Source organism: Tachypleus tridentatus, chromosome 9, assembly GCF_004210375.1.
Source record: "Tachypleus tridentatus isolate NWPU-2018 chromosome 9, ASM421037v1, whole genome shotgun sequence".
Lineage (NCBI taxonomy): Eukaryota > Metazoa > Arthropoda > Merostomata > Xiphosura > Limulidae > Tachypleus > Tachypleus tridentatus.
In genome coordinates, this window is record NC_134833.1 from 4,182,486 (window position 1) to 4,206,678 (window position 24,193).

Consider the following 24,193-nt stretch of genomic DNA (forward strand, 5'->3'; position numbering starts at 1 on the left):
AGAAAGTTCATTAATAATAATAAGATTTAGAAGAAAAAAGTTACAACAATTATAAATATGTCAAAAATGTTATTGGTAAAAAATTAATATAATTTAACTGATAACCTGACATATATGGAACTATTATATAGCTGTTACAAACTATAAATAATAACAGCTTAAATTAATATGTGGAAGAATCAATGATGGTCAATGCACTGAAGTGGTCTATATTGCCACGACTTCTATATTGGAGAAACAAGTAGAAAAATGGAAACCAGATTCAAAGAACATACAAAGTCACCTTCACACGTTTTCGAACACTGCAAGTCAAATAAACACAACATAACCATAGAAAACCCTCAAATACTAAATAAAGAAACAAACATAAACAAACGCAAAATTAAAGAAGCCTTACTTATACAACAACGTAAACCCAAAATAAACCAATATATAGAGGAATGCCTTTGTACCTATATTAATATAATAAAATAAATAAAATTATATATTCAAACATCTAATACCGCCCTCTACATTTCGACACACAGTTACACAACCCCTTTCAAACATGTGGTCAGCTTCCGGTCAGTTACCTCCTTCTTTGTGAACCTGACGATGACCGAAGAAGGTCGAAACGTTGTTCGCTCTTCTATGTAAAATATTTTCTCAACCCAAATGAGCCGTTTTTGCATATAAATTTCTCAACAAGTGGGTTTCTCGACATCACTGAGTCTGTTGGAACATTTTGACAGATGATTGTACCACTGTGTTATCAGAAGGTTATTGTGTGGGTAAGGAGTCTGTTGTTATATGTAGATCAATGTGTTATTCTGTGACATTGAATATACTGTTGGAGTCTTGATAGATTAGAGAATTTACTGTGTTGTACTCCTTCCTAGTTGACTGATGCACATAGAAAATTGTATTACATGTGTATTCCAGGAACTTTTAGGTTAACTTATGAACAACTAAAACAGTGGTATTTATTATAAGGCATTTATCAGAAAGCACACATAATGTTATAAAACACAGGCTCAAGAAGTCTTGATAGAAATTAAATAGAACCACTATAACCCAAGCATTTTTGAAAGGTGGACTTTACAAATATGCTCAGGTTATAAGGGTTCTATTTCATTTCTACCAAAATGCACTGATGTTAGTGAAACAATTGTGAGTGTATAATACCTGCACTGGTATTCTTGGTAATGATTGTATATTGCAGATCAAAATATTTTGCTGTTTGCTGAAATTTATTGTTTATATGCAGAAATAAAGAATTAAAGAATTTTGAATGTACTAACTCTATACCAGTAGTAAACTAGTATATAAATATAACTACAAAGTAAAGACACTACTGCACTGCAAAGTGACTAGAAATATTAAAGTTAGTAAATCAGTGCACCAGAAAAGGAAAAAAAACAAACTTAAGTGTTTGAATGATAGATGATGGTAAACAGAATATTGTCTGTACTTGTATTTACTCTTTGGTTATTTCTCAACCTACAATAGTGTTAATGCAAAGTAATAACAATAATTTACTGGTATTTGTAAAGTTTAGGACAAGCTACCTGACTGGTATTTGTAAAGTTTAGGACAAGCTACCTGAGTGGTATTTGTAAGTTATAGAGAAATTTCATGATTGTGTTAGTACTTGTACATCTACATTTGTTCAGTTGATTGTTTTCATAAACTTGTGATTATATCAGATTGTATATTTTTATACAAATATGAACAATATACATATTTATTATACTGAACAAAGCATGTTTCAAAAAGCCATTGTGCGGCATTAGATATATTTAAAATTCAGTAAACATATGTTGTTTTAGTTACTTTCTGAAAATGGTTGAGTGTATGGGTTAAGCTTCTATAATTGTGTTATACATTATGGTTAAGGTTAAACAAATAATTTAAATAAAATCTTTTTTATTTTAAAAAGTGTTTTTGGTTTTTTTTTTCAGAAAAATTCTCAATACTTGGTACAAGGAAAGATTACTGGGATTACTTTTGTCGATGTCTTGCTTCTGGCCATGATATTCATGAGGGACTGAAGTTTGTGAAATCAGTGCCAGAGGTAAACCCTGGTTATTTGTACACAAGAAAATTTTATGTATAATTAAAATGAATTTATCAAGTTAATTCTTTATCACACTCAAAAATGTTTTAAACAACAGACTTGTTATACGAACAGTTTACCATAATTGATTAGAAGTTTTGATCACACATAAAACAAGGCTGTTTTAATAGTTATATCAGATTTAAGTAAGATTCTAATTGATTACTTCCATTTTTATATATATTAGGGTGAATAGGTTAATTACACTGATGGTTTACTGGTTTTTATTTAAAAATAGCATTACAAAATTATTTCTTAATGTTAAAAGTAACTTGTGCTATTTGTCAGTCAACTATTTTGTAACAGTGCTTCACTCAGTGTGGATTGCTGTATGTGGTGAAGGGATCTCCCAGGAAAGGTTCAGTTCTTTCAGTTTTCCTCTGCTGGAATCTGTAAAGATCTATCGGTGTGTTTGCTGTGCATGGTGACCTGTGAAGGGAAGAGGATCCTGGTGGTTTAGAGGTCCAACCCTAACACACCACTTTGACCTTGATTCCTACAGACAGGCAGCCTTAGGCTGTCCCCCCTTGGGCCATTCAGCTGGTCCATTTGGGCTAGAATTGACCAAGTTGGTTGTTTTTAACATGTGTTGTGGACATTATATTTGTTGCTGGTGTTTGGGTATAGTGCTCACGAAATCCTGGCATTGCTGCATTGTCTGTTTGGCATTGTTGTGCATCCACTTGTAGGACTCCATGGTGGGTGGGGTCAGTAGGCACTGAAATATTCCTTTTTTATTATGGATCCTCCAAGTGAAAACTTAAACAGTGAAAAAAACAGTCCCTAGGTAAACAACATGCCCCCCGCTAGTACAATGGTAAGTCTAAGGTGTTACAATGCTAAAATAAGGGGTTCAATTCCCCTCATTGGGCTCAGCAAATAGCCTGATGTGGCTTTGCTATAAGAAAACACTCACATAGGTAAACAACCATGACTTGAAGATTCTGAGCAGCAATCTTTAACATCTGTAACACCTGTTGTACCTCATTTTCTTATACTACATTCTCTTTCAGACAAACCTTTATGGGAGATGTCTCACTTTTCCATTCAGAAGTGACTAGAGGCACTTTGCTGACTTTCCAAAGTCAGTAAAGAAGTTTTGTTCTGGTGACATGTTGGTAGAAACATCTATATCTCAACACAGTGAATTCCTCTTGCATTCAAAGACAATTGGGGATATACCTATTGAGGTTACACCTCATGCTACTTTGAATCCATCACAAAGAGTTATTGTTGAGAGGGATTTGAAGAATATTCTCAAGTCGGAAATTCTTGCTGGTTTCTCAACCCAGGGAGTTTCTGAAGTGAGGCGTATCTCCACTTGCAAGTATGGAATTATGATGCTGACCAGTGTCCTCATTCTGACATTTACATCACCTCGTCCACTTATGACCATCTAGGCAGGTTATCTTAATTGCATGGTATGGCCACACATTCCAAACCCTCAGATGTTTCAAGTATCAGCAGTTTGGTGACTCGAAGATGTCATGTTGTGGTTCCTTGAAATGTGCTCTTTCAGATTACGATGGCTGTGAGTGTGAAATGGATCCTCATTGCATCAATTGCAATGGCTCTCACCTGTCCTACTTTTGTTCTTGGCCTAAATGGTTGGAAGAAAAAGAGGTGCAGCATTTGAAGATGATTCTAAACATTACTTACCCTGAGGCTCAAAAGTTGTTGTCCACCACTTCATCTTGGACATATGCTGCTGCACTTCATTTCATTACTACAGTGGGAGTTCAAATGGATCTGTCTGTGCCTCTAACAGAATCGTTCTCAAAACAAATGAAAAGTATTTTGACCTTTGTATTTAAAAAAAAGTAGAAGAATCATCTTTAACACCCATCTCTGTCCCTAACATACATTCCTGCAAACCCTAAGATCCACTTCCTTTGGTTCTGGGTATGGGCATTTCTTCCGTTATATCTTCTTCTCTCACCCTAAGATGCAAAACACTCATTTGTTCATGTCCTTAATTGATGAAATTCTCTTCCAACAACAAAGACATGCCTAGTCGATCCAGGGCAGGATCCATGGAGGTCAATAGACCTCTCTCGAATAAAGACAGTAACGAAAAAAGATGTGGTTGTAAACAGAAGGGCTCTTCACCCAATTTGCTTACACATAAATAAAAATGGCTACCTTGGTACAGTGGAACTGTTGAGGTTTATATTCTAATCTGGATAACATCGAAACATAAATTGCTTCCTACCATCCTTATGTCTTTCCTCGCAGGACAAATTTCTGAAACCTGCAGATACAGTCACCTTTTGTCTGTTTTCTTTACACAGAAGTGACAGGCTGTGTGATGGATGAGTACATGGAGGGGTGGCACTGTTGGTTGATCAGCATGTGCCCACCCTGTCTTTGCCACTTGACACACCCTTGGAGGCCGTAACCATTCATGTTTCCTTGTGTCATACCATTACTGTTTGTTCTCTCTATCTGTCACCTGAAGAGACATATGATCAATCAGACCTTAATGCTCTCGTTGAACAGTTGCCGTCTCCCTTTCTAATCTTGGGGGACTTTAATGGACATCATCCTCTTTGGGGAAGTGTTGTTATTGATAGGAGGGGTCGCTCTGTAGAACATATACACTCTGATCACAACCTTTCTCTTTTCAATACTGGTTCTTCTACTTATTTCTATGTGCTTAGTCAATCATTTACTGTTATTGACCTCTTCGTTTGCTATTATTTTCTCATTTTTCTTGGAGGGTTGACAATATTCCGCGAGGCAGTGATCATTTTCCTATAATCTTGAGAGAGACTGCCACTAACAGGGTATTAACCCTTATCCTTGGCTCCATATCGGGGAAGTTGTGCTACATCTGGTCCCTGAGACAGTTCTTGGGGCTTATCTTTGACCATAAGTTGACCTTTATACCATACATCAAGCAGCTACAGGTCAAATGTACAAGAGCACTGAACATCCTTTGTGTTTTCTCTACCACCACTTGAGGAGCTGATGAATGTTCTATACTAAAGACATATAGTGCTCTTATTGGATTAAAACTCGACTGTGAATCACTAGTCTATGGCTCTGCTAGGATCTTGGGCTTAAAGATGCTAGACCCTATTTATCATCAAGGTCTTGAGCTCTGCACTGGGGCTTTCTGCACTTCCCCATTTCAGAGCTTATATGTAGTCTCATGAACCTTCTTTGCACCTCTGCCATTTGCAACTGTCTTTACGATATTTTTTGAAAATTTGTTCATAACTAAAGCATCTCACTTGGGGTTGTGTTTTCCTTCCTTGGTGGGCCATGCTTTTTCAGAACAGTCGATCTGCCATTGTTCCTTCTGGTCTTCGTATCCATGCGCAGTTGGATGAATTGGGTCTGTCTTTGGATAACATTGCTGTATACACTGGTCAGCCCATTCCACCATGGCTTCTTACAGTCCCCAAATGTGACCTGTCTTTAAGTTATCTGAGAATAGGAGACACTCGCAATTGGAAATACTGTCTATTTGCTGATCATCTTTCAAACCATCCTTCCATTCCTATTTATACAGATGATTCAAAATCAGGTGATTGTGGGGGCTCTGTCATGGTTTGTTGGTTGCATGCAGAATCTCCTCTACAGCTTTTCTGTTTGCTGCCATTTCTCTTGCCCTGGATGACATAGAACCTAAGCAGTACTTAAATTGCACTATTTATAGTGATTTGCTTAGTTCTCTACTGACCCTGGGATCACTTCTTGTTAGTTCACACCCTGTTTTAATTGATATTCAAAACTGACTGGCCCATTTCTCTTTAACATCTACTTCTATCTGGGCCATGCTGGTATTATTGGGAAGGTGCTCACTGACACTGCAGCTAAATCTATCTGCTCTGGCACCGCTGTGCCTGTTCCATATATGGACTGTGGTTCTGTATTCAAGGGTTGGCTCCGTGCCAGTTGGCAGACGACTTGGAGTGAGTAACGTGAAAACAAGCTTTTCCAAATAAAACCCTCTATTGGACTTTGGCCGTCTTGCTTCCATAAGGATCAGGAAGAGGAAGTTCTAATTGGACTATGCATTGGTCACAGATTTTTAATTTATTGTTTTCTTTTATCTGTACTGATTCACAAATGTGTTGTCTGTTTAACACTCAGGTCACAATAAGCCAAATTCTACTGTCTTGGCATCGTTATGGCTCTAAACGATGGCACCATTTTAAACATGTTCTGTCCCAAGGTAACATTAGACAGTGTTATTGGCAATGTTGATACTGTCCACCTTACAAATGATTTCACTTTATTAAAGGCCATTCACCTTTATAATGCTGTTTAAGTTTTTCATTTATAAATTAGTCCTCTTTTAATGTGATTCTTTTTTAAGAATCCAAGTTCAACTAGTTCGATATGAAATTAGAAAATGGCTGCAATGTAAAATACCTCGACTGGAAAGGCCAATTTCAGGTGACTAATGCTGACTTTTGAACTCACCTGTTTGTGTTCCTGACGAGTTATGATAATTACAGTTATTTTAGGCTTAAGTTGTTGTATAAGTAAGGCTCCTTTAATTTTGCATTTATTTATGTTTGTTTCTTTATTTGGTATTTGGATATTTTCTATGGTTATGTTGTGTTTATTTGCTTTGCAGTGTTCGAAAATGTGTGAAGGTGACTTTTTGTGTTTTTGAATTGATGTCATATTCCTCTTTACAGAAGTCCCAACCACTGAAGCCTGCAAGATAGCCTTAGAACTCTATATCTGTTACTATTAAAGAATAAACACTGACCATATACTTTATATCAAGTCTGTTAATGTTAAACAATAAACACTGACCATATATTGCAGATCAAATCTGTTGATATTAAACCGTAATTAGAATGGCCCTCTACTCTAGGTCAAGTCTAATATTAAACAGTAATTAGAATGGCCCTCTACTCTAGGTCAAGTCTAATATTAAACAGTAATTAGAATGGCCATCTACTCTAGGTCAAGTCTGTTGATATTAAACAGTATTTAAAGACTGACCATATACTGTAGATCAAGTCTGATGATATTAAACAATAAACACTGACCATATACCTTAGATTAAGTCTGATATTAAACAGTAATTAGACTAACCATATATTGTAGATCAAGTCTGATATCAACAGACTTCATATACTGTAGTCTAAGTCTGTTGATATTAAACAGTAATTAAAGATTGACCATGTACTATAGATCAAGTGTTAATATTAAACTATAAACATCAACCATATACTGTAGATCAAGAATTTTGGGCTTGTTTTTATACCTGGATAGTCTGACCTTAATATATCTAATATTGCAATATATAGTGGGTTTAAAAGTTAGTCATCGAACCAGGAAACAGAAAAGAAGACCTGAAATTTAATTATGAACATTCATATTCACATGTATTAACCTTTCTCCATGAACTATTGACCTGCAATCTCCTTTTGTTCAATTTTTAGCCAGTTTATGATATTTTTGATGCTGTAGTATTTTCGTTTTTGAATAATTTTCTCTACTTTTATATATTTGCACCTTGAAGTACTTCCATTTAATAATTGTTATACCTTTTTATTGCATATGTTTTATTATGTTGAATATTTTCAAGTTTCATTACATGTTATTGACCTCACTGGTTTTATTTTTGTTAAACCCTGATTTAGAAATTGTAATGCTGTTTTGTGAGTTTGTTTCACTGAAGTTCTTGTGTTTTAAATTGTTCTTTCTAGTATTCTGTATTATTGTACTTAACAGATTTTGTAACTTTAAAATATGAATATGAGTAAAGTATAGTTGTCACTTATAAAAGTTAAACTTCATATTTACTGACAATTATTTAAGTTTCAATTTAATCTTTTATTACTTTCTTACAGCTTAAAACATCCTTGGGGAAAGGCAGAGCCTTCATTAGGTTCTGTTTGATGCACAAATGTCTTGGCGACACTATACAACATTGCTGTTTGAATGGAACTGTAACCAGGTTTTTTGTTATTTTTATTATAAAATTATACACCCTAATATGAAAGAATAATGAAAATTACAGTATTTATGTGAACTATTTTCATTTAGTAACTAACTGCACTATAAGAAACATAATAAGTGTTAATACAAAAGATGTGATGGGAGATAAAGGAAGACATTAATTTTATTTTTCCAGTACTTTTTGTAATACCAAGTGTTTGTGATGTAGTTTCATAAAACATTCTGGTGTTACATGTTGTAATACCAAATGTTTGTGATGTAATTCCGTAAAACATTCTGGTATTATATGTTGTGATACCAAGTGTTTCTGATGTAGTTCCATAAAACTTTCTAGTGTTACATGTTGTGATACCAAATGTTTGTGATGTAATTCTGTAAAACATTCTGGTATTATATGTTGTGATACCAAGTGTTTCTGATGTAGTTCCATAAAACTTTCTAGTGTTACATGTTGTGATACCAAATGTTTGTGATGTAATTCTGTAAAACATTCTGGTATTATATGTTGTGATACCAAATGTTTGTGATGTAATTCTGTAAAACATTCTGGTATTATATGTTGTGATACCAAGTGTTTCTGATGTAGTTCCATAAAACTTCCTAGTGTTACATGTTGTGATACCAAATGTTTGTGATGTAATTCCGTAAAACATTCTGGTATTATATGTTGTGATACCAAGCCACAAAAACTACACAAAAGAACTCCAGAATAAATGATCTGAAAGCTACTTTTAACTAAGCAGTGGATGTAAAAGTCCTTCAAATTTAACAACAAAGAATAAAATAGATTTCTTACATTTATCACAAAAGCTTGAGGTTATTGTAATATGAAAGTTCATTTAATTACACAATTATAATTTTTCTGTATACTTTGGACCTAAATTATACTAATGCAGTAACTGCTAAACACCATCATATGTGTTCATTAGACTAAATTAACCAAACTAGGTAATTATTCCATGTCATATAATTCACATGAACAGAAAGTGTTTGTCGACGTGAAAGCTGGCAATTCCAGTTAAAGAGGGGGATGGCAGTAGGCAATAACAGTGTTGAGGCTACCCAATAAATTATTGCTGATCATATGATGTGTAATGATTCTCACATTTATTGTCTTTAGTTTTACCGGTTTTAGTTCTGAAGAAGTATGAAAGAATAATAATGGAAAGATGATAAACTCATCTGTATGTGATGGAGTCTGATAAGTATTAGGGGCTGCTACCCCACAGTACTGTTATTGGTTAGAATAGTTTGTACTATGTGATGATTGTTATCTTCATGATGTAATGTTACTGAGTCTAATAGCATCATGAACTTCTGGATTTTCAGTGATGCAGTGCAATACAAGCATTTTATGTCAGTAACTCAATATTGGAATATCACTAATATTTGGATGTGTTAAACATTAATGTATATGTATTTCATTTTTCATTTGCTTAATATATATGATCTCTCCACCACAAACATAAATTTAATAACAAATTAAATTAACAAAATAACTGTAGTTTTCCAATACTTTCATTCTTTAGAGCCTGGCCCTTTTTAAGATAAAATGTTAGACCATACTGGTTTAAACAACAGTAAATGAACATTATTGTAAGAGCTTTGGCATGCAGGAAGAAATATTGACATATTCCAATACATAGCCAAGATACTAATATAGAACTGTGACACGAGATCTCTGGAACACAGCCAGGAATCACATATTGAGCTGGAACATTGCATCTCTAAAGCATAGCCAAGTGTAGAGCTGTGACACAAAATCTTAAAAACAGTGAAATCTTGAGCTGTGATTACTGAAGCACAGCCAAATGTAGGGCTGTGACACAAGATCTCTGGAGTAGAGCAAAGTTTAGAGGTGTAACATGACATCTCTGTAGCACAGTCAAGTATAGAGCTGTGATATGAGATTTCTGAAGCACAGTGGTAATAGTGTGTTGATAATTAGTTATTGAGATTTTGATTAAAGATGAGAAGTACCTTTATCTTACTATGCTTCTGCCACCATGTCATCTTGGTTTTCATATAATATTACTTTTATACAAATAAAAAATATTACTTAGTAGCTTTAAAACATTTCCCACTTCACAAAAGCTTGCTGTTTTGCGTACGTAATACGCCATCTCTCACTTCACAAAAGCTTGCTGTTTTATGCACGTGTCATGCATCTCTCACTTCACAAAAGCTTGCTGTTTTATGCGTCGTGTCGCCATCTCTCACTTCACAAAGCTTGCTGTTTTATGCGTCGTGTCACGCCATCTCTCACTTCACAAAGCTTGTTGTTTTATGCGTCGTGTCATCCATCTCTCTCTTCACAAAGCTTGTTGTTTTATGCGACGTGACACGCCATCTCTCACTTCACAAAAGCTTGCTGTTTTGCGTACGTAATACGCCATCTCCCACTTCACAAAAGCTTGCTGTTTTGCTTACGTAATACGCCATCTCCCACTTCACAAAAGCTTGCTGTTTTGCTTACGTAATACGCCATCTCCCACTTCACAAAAGCTTACTGTTTTGTGTACTTAATACACTTGTGAGAGAATTTTTTATTTTATTTTAGTGATTGGTATGATGAAAGGTCCATTCTTCTTCAGTTTGCTCAATGGTCAGAATTAATTTCTGCACTTTATGATCTCCATGAAGTTCACTTTGACCTGTCTCCAAGAGGTCAGGACCTGGATGTAACATGGCCAACATTTTCGAGGTAATCTTTACTGTTTATAAATTAATTATTCAAATATATTGTGAAATATACTTTAAAGATAATTAATTATAAATACCATTTTTTTTAATATATGAATTAGCTGAATATTTTAAGTTTTGTCTAATTTGGTTTTGTTCTTTATCTCCAAAAACACTTTCCTTCCTCCTAGTCGTGGTATGTATTCACAGAAAGAACAGGGATGTTCTACTGTTGTTAGAAAGGGATTAAAGGTCAAATGACATTTTGTGCTATGGAATAAAAATTTTCAGTTTAATTTAATGTGAACCTGTTATTCTAATTTGTACCTAAGCCTTTATGAAATATTTAAACAGTTCAAAGTTAAATTGTCTGTTGAAAGTTTGTTTTTTCCCGTTCTGCAAATTAACAGAAAAAAGTAGACAATAGAAAATAAACCTAACCACTTTCATCATAGTTATTTTATTTTCTGAAAGCTCTTGCTTTATTGGGCTTCATTTCTCATGCTAAAGTTTTAGCCTTGTATTGGAAATGGTGTTTAAATTATTTGACTTTCACTCATTGTTATCAATAACTGCTTACTGATGCTAGAATGTCCAAAAAGAATAAAGACTAAATTCAAGGGAAGTAAGAGTTAAGTTGATGTCTTCTTCAGAAAGTGGTAAACAGTGTGACAAAATGTAAGATTTATATTGAAGGTTATTAGGATGGTTGACACTATTAGAAAGTGGACTAAGGTGTTTTGATGAAGGAAGCTTCACATCAAAGGTTAATAGGAGGTTTGACACTGTCAGAAAGTGGACTAAGGTGTTTTGATGAAGGAAGCTTCACATTGAAGGTTATTAGGAGGGTTGACACTCAGTGATGACGAGAAAACCCACTTGTAGGGAAATATATATGTAAAATGGCTGGTTTGGGTTGAGAAAATTTTTATCTAGAGGAGCGAACAACATTTTTACTTTCAGGTCAGGTTCAGAAAGAAAGAAAGAGGTAATTGACCAATAGCTGACCACATGTTTGAAGGAGGTTGTGTAACTGAGTGTAGGAATGTGGAGGGCGTGCTTAGATGTTTGATTATATTTATTAATATAAGTATAAAGGTGTTTCTTTGTATTGGTTTATTTTAGACTTGAGTTGTTGTTTTGGCTTCTTTAATTTCGCATTTATGTTGTTAGAGAAGGTTAGTGCAGATAGCCTTTGTGTAGCTGCATGCGAAATTTACACACGCACACACACACCATAATGTACGAGTTGTTAAAGTAAAAGTGTCAGTTACGATTCGTTTTTCATGAGTTACAAGTTAAACATTCAAGCATATTGGTTTTTTAGACAAACTCCGAATGTGTCTAAATTAAAAGATAAATTGTGAAATGTATACAGTTGAACTGAGTTCTCATTCATTTTTAGGAGAATGTTTGGGGTGTCACAACCAACGTCCTGGCGTCCTCCAAGCCGTAGCATCAGTATTTCTAGTCTTATTAGTTTTATGTCTCAGGTAAGTACACTATTTAAAACTTACCAAATGTTTAAAACAATTGCAGAGACCATCAGAAAGACGTGTTTTACTGGTTTTTGTTTATTTTCACAGAATGATTCAGTTTTAACCTCGAGTCCATACAATGAACGTGCAGTTGACGTGTGTAGCATAGATCACTTGAAGCAAGAACTATCTCGTTCTGAAACGACTAAATTAGGGCTAATTACACAGGCAGAAGAGCTGGCCAACAAGGTGGAAAACTTGCAGTTAACTTTGTCAAAACAACAACAAAAGGCTGAACAGGTAATTTTAAAGAATTGGGTTTAAATTTTTCATGCTATTTCTGATGTTATTGAAGATACGTGTTACAAGATTTACTATTCATAAAATTAGTATATGTTGATGTGAATATTTAGTTGTAAAAACTGTGTTCATTTGCTTGGTAAAAAAAGCCAGAATTTATATAGAAAAATTACATAACTTACTTTATCTGGACAATTTGACTTTCATCATGTAGTAGTTTGTCTTGGAAATTGAATATAATCTACATTTGTAACATTCTTTTAGGATTATAATCCTTTTGAAACAAAACAAATGAATTTGACCCAGATTTGTAATGTCACAGTTGTAAAATCAAGCCTTTTCTCCAGATGAGACATCCTGAATATTTTGTAGATTTTTAATAAAAATGATTGATTGCATATTAATACACACAAGGCTGTTCCTTACTTTAATTTTTTTTAAGCTGTTAATAGATTTCAAAAATTGTGTTAGCTTCTAGTTTGAATACAGAAATGCAAGATGTTTTGTTCACATAAAGCTATTAACTTGTAGATCTTCTGGTTAATATTTACTAAAATGCTAATCATACTTTTGTATGACCAGCATTTGAATCTGTGATGGGAGTATACAGAAAGGTGAGGTAATTTATAGGACAGTACCATGGGAAATAGCCTATCTTGACCAGTATTTGTTACCCAATCATGTGGGAGATGATACAGAAACTTGAGGTAATTTATAGGGCTGTGACGATTACATGATTAACCGGTTACGGTTCAGTTATGAGGCAAAGATTAACCGGTTACAAAAGTCCGTAATTGTCGCAGCCCTAGTAATTTATGGGCCAGTACCATTTTAAATAGCCTACTTTGGTTAGTATTAGTTGCTCAATAATGTCAGATACTGTGCAGAAAGTTGAGGTAATTTATGGACCACTACCATGTGAAATAGCCTACCGTGGTCAGTATCAGTTACTCAATAATGTGAGAGACTATACAGATTGAAATAGATTTATATCTTCCATATTAGTATGAGCAATAAGTATGTCATTTTCCAACCTAGCTAATTCCACTTCTGAGGCTAATTGGAGGTTAAGACTGATAAACAGTGTATCCCACTGCAACATGGGTTCTCTACTTCATCAGTCACCTCCACAATCTAGGATAAATTTTATAATCCTACATTGTAGCTTGTACCCTATTTTTTAAAAAATATACAGTGTATTTGGTTTAAGTTTAATGTGTGTTGTTTATGGCATAAAAAATTATGGTTATATATGCATGTGTGATGTTTAATTGTTAGCTGTCTTGTATTATAACTGAGCTTTGACATATATCAACACTAACCTCAGTTGAACAAGTATTCTAATGCCAGTCATAAGGCTCAAACTTGTCTTAGTAATACTGAATAAAACTTGAAAAATGGACATTTAAACTATACAGTGGTTTTTGTTTAGTTTTATTACTGCATTATATTAATAATTTTGGGCATTTTTCTTTGAGTAACAACTTTAGTGATAACTGGACACTCACAAGTTTTTTTTTGGGGGGGTGTATTTTGGTATCCAAAAATTTCTTTTGCCATCTAAGATATTTGAGGACTTTGCCCAAGTAACACTTAAAATAAATAGTTAATTTCACAATTTCTAGAAAGAATGTAAGATAACATAACATTGATTATCTCAGTGAAGTATGAAAAGCAATTTTATAAATTGCTGTGTAGGTTTTATAGTTCAAAATTATAAATGCCAAATAAGACTTGAATGCAGTAATGGTGAATACAAGTAGCCATTCGTGTTACCTCTTAGAGATAGTTGTGTATTTTCTATGGTTTTTCATAAATTGTAATGCTGGCTACATTTTGCAGCTGAATTTTGCCATTGTAAATGTAATAACCATATATGTTGCTCATGAAATGTTTCTTTGTTTCTTATTAACTCTTTTAATGTTTTCAGGTCTAGATATTGAATAATAATAACTTGTATTAGATTGGTAAAAGTAATGTTTGGGTAATAACATGCCCTTCTTTTATGTGAATATCATGGTGTACTGTTCATAAATGAAGTAACATGCCCTTACCAGTGTGAATATGTACTGTTCATAAGTGACTATTAGTAACTTGCAGGTAGCCAGTTAAAATGAAATCATAAGGAAAGAGTGGTTGTTGGATGAAGTGTAGTGGTCTTTCATTCAACATGTACTGTTTACAGTGACTTTAGTGTAATAGTAATCACTATCAACTACACTTCAGCATGTATTGTATACAGTGTAGTGGCAATCACTGTTGACTACAGTTCAGCATGTATTGTATACAGTGTAGTGGCAATCACTGTTGACTACAGTTCAGCAAGTATTGTTTACAGTGTAGTGGCAATCACTGTCGACTGCAGCTCAGCAGGTACTGTCCACGGTGTAGTGGCAATCACTGTCGACTGCAGCTCAGCGTGTACTGTCCACGGTGTAGTGGCAATCACTGTCGACTGCAGCTCAGCTTGTACTGTCCACGGTGTAGTGGCAATCACTGTTGACTACAGTTCAGCATGTATTGTATACAGTGTAGTGGCAATCACTGTTGACTACAGTTCAGCAAGTATTGTTTACAGTGTAGTGGCAATCACTGTTGACTACAGTTCAGCAAGTATTGTTTACAGTGTAGTGGCAATCACTGTCGACTGCAGCTCAGTCGACTGCAGCTCAGCGTGTACTGTTCACGGTTCAATCACGTCGTGTAGTGGCAATCACTGTCGACTGCAGCTCAGCGTGTACTGTTCACGGTGTAGTGGCAATCACTGTCGACTGCAGTTTAGCGTGTACTGTTCACGGTGTAGTGGCAATCACTGTCGTCTGCAGTTTAGCGTGTACTATTCACGGTGAGTACTTATGTGCTCCACAGTTTCCACAATATCTTATCATTTCTGTATCAGGAGTTAATGATAAATCTAAAATAGCATTATTTCTAGTGGGTTCCTTGATTAATTGGAGAAATATGAATCTTGAACAGTTTCCAGAAACCTTTCTCCCTTATGGTTTGACTAGCATTTCCAAGTTAAAATACTCGTAATTATGACTTTAGTGACAGCTGAAATTTTAATCTCACTGTGATGTTTCTCACTAATTTTACCAGTTTCATCTGGTGGTCTGTAACAGATTTATAACCACTAACAGAAACCCAAATCAATTCAATTTTCTTGCTGTTATCACTAACCCTATCAACCCTTGTATTTTTTACTGATATGGTTTTAGCATCTCATATTTAAACTTTCATTTAACTACATTTTATTTGTTATAACAATTAGAATAGCATAAAATCTCAGCAAATAAATCATATTTTAATGGTATTTAAGTTTGAAATTTTTAATTGTACAAGGCAGTATTTAAAAAATTCTTAATTTCCCCAGTGTGATACATAAATAATAATTGAAATGTTCACTAGACATTCATGCAGGCTGATTTTACTAGTTGCATTAGGTTATGAGTGATGTAATCCACTTGCACAGTGTGCCTCTTGTAATTTACTACTTATACTGACACAAACAGTAGTTAGTCAGGCTCCAAATGGCACTGAAAAGGGTAAAGAAACAATAATTATAAATAAGTTTTATAAACTTGGAGCTGCTTAGGATAGATGAATGTGGTTTCATATTGCAATATGAAGTCATTCTAGAAAGAAACAAAGGGTAATTTAGATTTATATTGGTGGTTATGACATTGATCAAAGTGACTGAATACATTTGAGTTAGGTTAGAGAAAAATAACATATAAACTATCAAGTTTTACTTAAAAGAAAATAAAATGTATTCAGGAGGTTTTAGGGATTACAGAAAGGAGGTTTGATATAAGAGAAAGTATCTTCAGTTTTAACAAATTATTTTACACAGAGACTGTTAAAAATAAATACTCAATATATTCATGGAAAAATTATTTTCTTTTATTGAAAACACTTCATTAAAAATATTATGTTAAAGACTTGTAATATTAAGTGCAATACTGCCAAATTTTGTGAAGATATGCATGCTATATTGAAAGTTACAAATATTGAGTACAAAAAGATCACATGGTTGGTCATATTGACCAGCCTCATGTTAAGAGAGTTGATATTCTCAGCTTCAACAGGAGGTAACTCACTATTTACATACACAACCACTCCACCCCCTCTCTTTACTGCTCTATTCCTGTTAAATAACTTATATAACCATGTCATTCAAAGAAACTTTGTCATCAGAATTATCTTCATTTAACCATGTTTCAGTTATTCCCTATTACATCAAATTTTCTGTTTCTACTAGTGTCCTAACTTTATTTTTTCTATTTCCTGTACTTCTAGCATTATCATAATAACAATTAAGCCTGTTTTTATAACTACATTTATGTTAATTTTCTATGCTAAACTTTCCTCTAACTCTCAGTTCTGATCATCTTTAGTTAATCTTTGCTCTCACAACTATCTATTTCTACTTTAAAACTTCCCTTACAGCTAAGTTAATAATCCTTGCAAACATTCCAGACTCTTTTTTACTTGTTTTGGATTGGATGGTTTACAATTGTTTCCTCTTCACACTAAACTGGCTATCCTGCTCATCTTTTCATATTAATTTCAGCCAAGCATTTAGCTCTTCTGAGTTACTCAAAATTTCATCTCATAAATTAATTTTATCAGGGATACTGCTGACAATTAATTGTAGTCTTTTTATCAAGCACCTGTACTTTTTAGTTAGCTTATCTTACCTAATCTTCCTTGTATTGTATTGTACACACAAAAACTGGATTGTTGTCAGTCCCTTTCTTTATATCTCTTGCTTTGTCACTTGTTTCTTTCATCTGTGTTCCAGGATAGCATAATCTAGTTCTTTTCTCCCTGTTTACCTCACAAACTATTCCATCCATATGCTATGTCACAGAATCATCTATAACTACAACGTAAGTTCATAATCCATGTCATTTTCAATTCCTATTTCTTTCCCTTCTTCCAGTAGCTCCTGGACTACGTAAGCCAAGGGCTGAAATCTATTGCACGGATTTGTATATTTATTTATTTGCTTGTGTAATAAACATTGGATGGATGTAATATAGTTAAAATATATTATATTTTTCCGTACAGGAAAAGAATCATTTGCTGAAAGAAGTTAAGAACTTAAAGAAATGCAACATTCAAATTACTGATGAGTTGAAACAGTACTATGAAGAATGGAACCAGAAAGAACAAGATTTTAAACAGCAGTGTGAAGAATGGAACCAGAAAGAACAAGATTTTAAACAGCAGTGTGAAGAATGGAACCAGAAAGAACAAGATTTTAAACAGCAGTGTGATGAATGGAACCAGAAAGAACAAGATTTTAAACAGCAGTGTGAAGAATGGAACCAGAAAGAACAAGATTTTAAACAGCAGTGTGAAGAATGGAACCAGAAAGAACAAGATTTTAAACAGCACTGTGAAGAATGGAACCAGAAAGAACAGGAGCTAGAAGAACAATTAACAGATGCGAGAAATCTTGCCAATAAATACTCTCAACAGGTGGAGTTATTAATGATTGAACAGGAGAATAAAGATAAATGTTCAGAAAAAAATGAGATAGATATGAGAATTCAAATTAATAAATTAGAAACGGAAGTTTTGGCTATGAAACAAAACACTGTGGAGATTAAAGAAGAATTAGAGAAAGAAAGGTCACTGAAACAGGAGTTCCACGAAACTGTATCTTCTCTTGAATTAGAAGTTGAAAGTCTGGAAATGAAGCAAAAGGAATTACTTGAAGATTTGGACAAACAGCTGAAAGAAAATGAAGAAAAGTCCAATTTACTGGAACAACAGTCAGAAAAGTTAAACATATTAACAGAGAAACTGCAAATGAAAGAAAACACTATTCAGAAATTTGAAAGTGCCAAAAATGAACTGAATGAAAGGGTTCAAGGTGTATTGAATTCAAATGATAATATGAGAAACCTGATGGAGGAAGTTGGAAAGGACAACACAGAATTAAAAGTACAGCTAGCTTCTGAAAAGAAAAAAAACAGAGCTAAAATGCATGAACTGGAATGTATGGAACAAACAAAACAGGAATTAGAAAATGATATTTTATTATTAAAGTCTAAACTTAAAAGTGTACAAGAAGACTTGGAAATTAAAGAAGATGAATTAACAAGATCCAGGTCATCAATTAGAGAACTGGAAGTTCGAATGAAATGTCTATCTGAACAGTCTGCAGACATTCAGGTTTCTTCACTTGTTGAGAAACTCTCTGATGTTGAAGAAATGAACCGCAAGCTTGGTGATGACTTGAAGTTACTTGGTAGTGATCTCAAGTGTAACATTGATGGCCATTTACAAGAAAAGATGTTTCTCACACAGAAAATCTCAGAATTAGAAAAGCAAAAGGAAGACTTAGCACTTGAACTACAAGAGAAAAACAAAAGCTTTTCAGAAAAAGAAAGTTATTTAGACAAAATATCACAGAATGTCCCTTATTTAGAGAGTCTTGTAGAAGAACAAGAAAATATGATTGATAGTATTCACAAGAGTATTACTGCCTCTCTTCAGAAACACCAGAGACTTTGTAGGCAGTTGAATATAGTACTAGAAGTGTTACATTTAAAAGATATTATTGAAGATCAGAGCTCTTCATCATCTACATTTTTTTTAAAGCCTTTTGCAGTAATGGAAGATAGAGGTCTAATACCTCGTGATAAAATGTGTGATGACGCGTTTTTGCCAGTCATTCATACACTCAAACGAACCATGGCAAAGCTTGAATTCCTTATAAATCGAAACGATGTACTTCGGCAAGAATTAGAAAATTCTTGTAACTTGAATAACAAGCTAATTGCAGCAGTTAAAGAGCATCAGCGAAAAATACGAGGTATTTCCTATGAACTTGATGCCACTGAAAATGTTGTTTCAGACATTAAAAAGGAGCATGGTAAACTACGGATTGCTGAAGCTGTTCGTAAGTACGAACTTCAAGAAAAACGAAAACTTCTAGGAAAACTACGACAGCAACTTCAAGCAACCAGAGAAGACTGGAATCGTGTGAGAATCAAGAACTGTGAATCAGAAATAGAATGGCGTAATCTTCGAGAGGAATTTGCAAATAGACATAAACAGACAAGCGAAGAAAGTGGATTTGTTGAAGATAGCCGGCTTTCTGACAATAGTACACCATTAACTGAAGTGCAAGCATCAGATATGGAGTGTCTTGTTCCTTTATCCTCATCTGTTGGTAGTGCATCTGTGACATCCCCTCACAGTAGCCTTGAAGCTGATATGTCTGTTCCAACTTCCCCAATTGATGGAGCTACTGCTGGTGAGGACTTGTTACCAAAAGATGAATCTGGCCAAACAAAAAGCAGGTTAGACATACTGGAAGAGCAGTGCCAACTATTGTATGCAAGTCTTGTGCAAAGTTCAAAGAGGAATGAATATTTGAAAGAAAAGTTAGATGCCATTCTAGGAAATTCAGAGCAAGAGTCTGTACCGTCTGCGAGTAGTGATTGTGGTACAACTTCTGGGACAACAAAATCTGAGATGATGGCAATTCCAGATGATTCTAGTCTAAATATAAAAGAGAACCTACCAGGTATTTCTAGCAGTGTCTTAATGGTAGAACAAGTTGATAGTGGTGATGAAGTAGACATGAAAAGTGAAACTTCAGTCATCGGTGATATAGCTACTGGCACTGGGCAAGTTTTCCATCAACAAAATGTAACATTACCAGAAATTGATGAAGTTAGTGCATGCAACATAGAAGAGGAGTCACAGGGTTTATTATGTGAAAATGAATTACCTGCTGTGGAAAAGTACCAAGAATATATTGTAAATAATACAAGAAAGAATGCTTTACAGGACCTGGTACGTCATTTGAAGAGCGAGAAAGCTCTTTACAAAGCTCGAGAAGCTGACTTGAAAGCTCAAGTAGAACTTTTACAGATTTCAAAACAGGAATTGGAAAAGAAACTAGAATTATATGAACAAGAAAAGAATGTTGTTTTTTGTAAGGACTTTGATTTCAGGTTAGCAAATAGAAAGAGAAGCAAGGACTTTTGTTACAAGTTTTATTGTTTAGTCTTTGATTGAAACATGGTATTCAATGTATTCTAGTTCTGTTTATAAAACTTATATTCTCTATGAATGAAACACACAGTATTAGATGTATTCTAGTTCCATTTACTAATGTGTTAGTGAATTTAGCTTCCTTTCACATAAGATTAAGAAATTTCTTCCTTTGGATTTTCTAGCAGTTCAAAATGTGGTGTTTACTCTTATTCTGTAATTTGTTGCATAGTAAATATTTTTTCAATATTTTCTTTTAAATGTAAGCTTTTTGTTTTTATTGTTCCTGCTGAACTTTAATAAAAAGTGTATAAATTTGTTTAAAGTTTTTAATTACATGTACAGGGAACAAGCAGAAGTGGACAGCTTCAAAGACAAGGCTAGTGTTGTAGAAAACGAAAGAACACGATTAACTTTGTGTATTGCTGACCTTCAGCAACAAGTATTGGAAAGAGATAATACTGTTGAAATCCTAAACAACAAACTGAAGGAGTTGAACGATGAACTTGAAAGTGTACGAGGAACCCTAGAACACGAGGTATCCACGCTGAGATTTCAGCTGAGCACAGAAGCTTTGAAATACGAACAGACACAGAAGGTTGGTCATAGGAGTGAACCTTACTACGTCATGGTCTGCACAGTGTTCAATTTGATGAGTGTATCAGCTAATCACTTGTAACTTGTATTCAAGTATAAAATGTACTTCAACATGCATTAGTTTATTTTTATAATTTACATGATGTGTGAAAAACTAAAAAGCTTCTGAAACTTTTATCCTGCTAGAACAACTAATGTAACAAATCACAATTAACATGTATGCAAGAGTAATTCTTGTTGTTGTTATTACTTATCTGTTCTGTGTGTAATATCTGTTTCTAGCATTACTCAGAACAGGAAACAGGGATGTTAGAGATGAAGAAAAATATGAGTAAACAAGAGCAACTGATTGTCTCTCTAGAAGAAGCGTTAACAGGAATAAAAGAAGAGCGAGAAATTGAAAAAGAACAACAGTGGGAAGAGGTATGTTACAGTTACACAGAAAGGTATGTTACAGTTACACAGAAAGGTATGTTTAAGGTACCGTATGTTTTATCCTACTTTCCTAAAACTGATATAAATATTTCTGATTAATACATGCTATTATTATTATTAATCATAACTTCTGTACATGGTCAAATTTTTAGTAAGTTACATAGCTCAGAAACTAACATTGTAAACTCATTGATAACATCTGTTATGTACCTAACTTAGTAACTAAGGTTTAACTTATACAAAAGTAAAGCTGTAGTAACTAGCTTATTTCACACAATAATGTACCATAGTTAGTATTAACTCATATTTCATGCTTATTGATTATAAAGTGTCATACTATCTTAACTTAACAAGTGTTTCATATTTAAAACACTTCCAAATGAATCAAGTCATCTAACCTTCCTATGACTATAATTTACTCACTGAACACTTCTGGATGATCTAAAACACCTAACCTTTCTGTGGCCCCTCAGTGTGGATTCTTGAATGTGGTGAGGGGGACCTCACAGGGAAGGTTCTGTTCTTTAAGTTTACCTCCTCTGGGATCTAAACATCCACCCATGTGAAAAGGGGGAGAGGATCCTGGTGGTTGAGGGTTCCAACCCTTACACACCACTTTGGCTTTGAATTCCTGTAGATGGGCAGCCTTGGGGTGGCCCCCCTTCATTCAGTCGGCTGGTCCACTTGGGCTAGGGTTAGCCATGTACCAGTGTTGGATGTTCTCAACAGGTGTTGTGGACATTATATCTGATACTGGTGTTTGGATATAGTGCTTGTTTGACATTGTAGTGTGTCCCCTCATAGTGCTCCATGGTGGGTGGGATCAGTGGGCACCAAAATTTCCCTTTCTTTATTATGGATGCTTCAATTAAAAATCTTAATAAAATAATGGAAAAACAGTGTATAGTTAAACGACAACGTCTTGAAGATTCTGAGCAGTAATCCTCACCACCTGTACCACCTCATTTGCTTATATTGCACTCTCTTTCAGATAAACCTTTAGGGCAAATGTCTCCATTTTTCATTCAGTAGGGACTAGAGGGACTTGCTGGCTTTTCAAAGTCAGTAAAAAAGATTTGATCTGGTGACATATTGGTGGAAATATTCACATCTCAACACAGTGAACTCCTGTTGCATTCAAAGGCAACTGGGGATATACCTACAGAGGTTACACCTCATGCTACTTTGAATCCATCACAAGGAGTTATGGTTGAGAGGGATTTGAAGAATTTTCTCAAGTCAGAAATTCAGTGAGGCGTTTCTCTACTCGCAAAGATGGAATTGTGGTGCCGACCAATGTCCTCATTCTGACATTTACGTCACCACATTCACCTGCCACTATCAAGGCCGGTTATCTTAATTGCAGAGTATGGTCATACATTCCAAATCCTCTCAGATGTTTCCAGTGTCAGTGGTTCGGTTAATGGATGATGTCATGTCGTGGTTCCTTGATGTGTGCTCGTTGCAGTGGCAAGGACCATGATGCCTATGAGTGTGAAACAGACTCTCATTGCATCAATTGCAATGGCTCTCACCCGTTATACTTTCGTTCTTGCCCTACATGGTTGGAAGAAAAATAGGTGCAGCATTTGAAAATGATTCATAATATTACCTATCTCGAGGCTCAGATTGCTGGCCACCACCTCATCTTGGATTTGGATGTATGCTGCTGCACTTCATTCCACAGCGACTGTGGGTGTGCAAACAGATTTCTCTTTGCTTCTTAAAGAATCGTTCTCCAAAAAAATGAAGTCTTTTGACATCCATGGTTAAAAAAGTAGATGAATCAATTTCAACACCTATCTCTGTCCCTTATATACATTCCACCAAACCTCAAGATCCACATCCTTTGGTTCCAGGTACAGGCATTTCCTCGGTTTTATCTTTCTCACTCACCCCAAGATACAAAAGAATCATTCGTTCACGTCCTCAGTATCATAGAATCCCTTTCCAACACCGAAGACCTGACCAATTGACACAGAGCAGTATCCATGGAGGTCGATAGACCTCCTTCGAATAAAGAAAGTAAGGAAAAAAGACATGGTCATAAACAGAAGGGTTCTCTGCCGAGTTTGCCTACACATAAATAAAAATGGCCAACCTGATATAATGGAACTGTCGAGGTTTATGTTCTAATCTGGATAACATCAAAACACTGATTGTTTCCTACCATTCTGTTTGTCTCTCCTTACAGGAAATATTTCTGAAACCTGCCTATACAGTCATCTTTTGGCAGTTTTCTTTATACAGAAATGATAGGCTGTGTGATGGAGGAATGCACGGAGGGGTGGCACTGTTGGTTGATCAGCATGTGCCCACCCTGTCTTTTCAACTCGACACACCCTTGGAGGCTGTAGCCATCTGTTTCCTTGGGTCATACCATCACTGTTTGTTCTCTCTACCTGACATAGACATTAACCCCTCTGTGGAAGTGCTGGTATTGATATGAGGGGTCACTCTGTAGAGTGTATGCTTTCTGATCACAACTTATCTCTTTTTAATACTGGTTCTTCTACCTATTTCCATGCACCAGTCAGTCCGTTACTGACTCTCAGTTTGTTCCTCTTCATTACTTTACCATTTTTCATGGAGGGTTGACAATAATCTATGAGGCAGTGATCATTTTCCTATAATCCTGAGAGAGACTGGCCGTCAT

The 24,193-nt window shown here is 34.9% G+C and overlaps 1 protein-coding gene across 11 annotated transcripts in view; it reads left to right on the top strand.

Moving 5' to 3' along the window:
• The window catches only part of LOC143224688 (uncharacterized), a 57,345-nt gene that overhangs the window by 14,833 nt on the left and 18,319 nt on the right, over positions 1–24,193 (top strand). For 10 of the 11 annotated variants that reach the window (XM_076452865.1, XM_076452863.1, XM_076452861.1 and 7 more), the window contains 8 exons: positions 1,941–2,053; positions 7,918–8,024; positions 10,587–10,730; positions 12,114–12,201; positions 12,295–12,486; positions 17,560–20,465; positions 20,851–21,103; positions 21,385–21,525. In XM_076452865.1, the coding sequence (XP_076308980.1) occupies positions 1,941–2,053; positions 7,918–8,024; positions 10,587–10,730; positions 12,114–12,201; positions 12,295–12,486; positions 17,560–20,465; positions 20,851–21,103; positions 21,385–21,525 (3,944 nt within the window). Of the gene's footprint in view, positions 1–1,940; positions 2,054–7,917; positions 8,025–10,586; positions 10,731–12,113; positions 12,202–12,294; positions 12,487–17,559; positions 20,466–20,850; positions 21,104–21,384; positions 21,549–24,193 lie in introns of all 11 variants that reach the window. The other variant, XM_076452871.1, reaches the window with a different exon arrangement.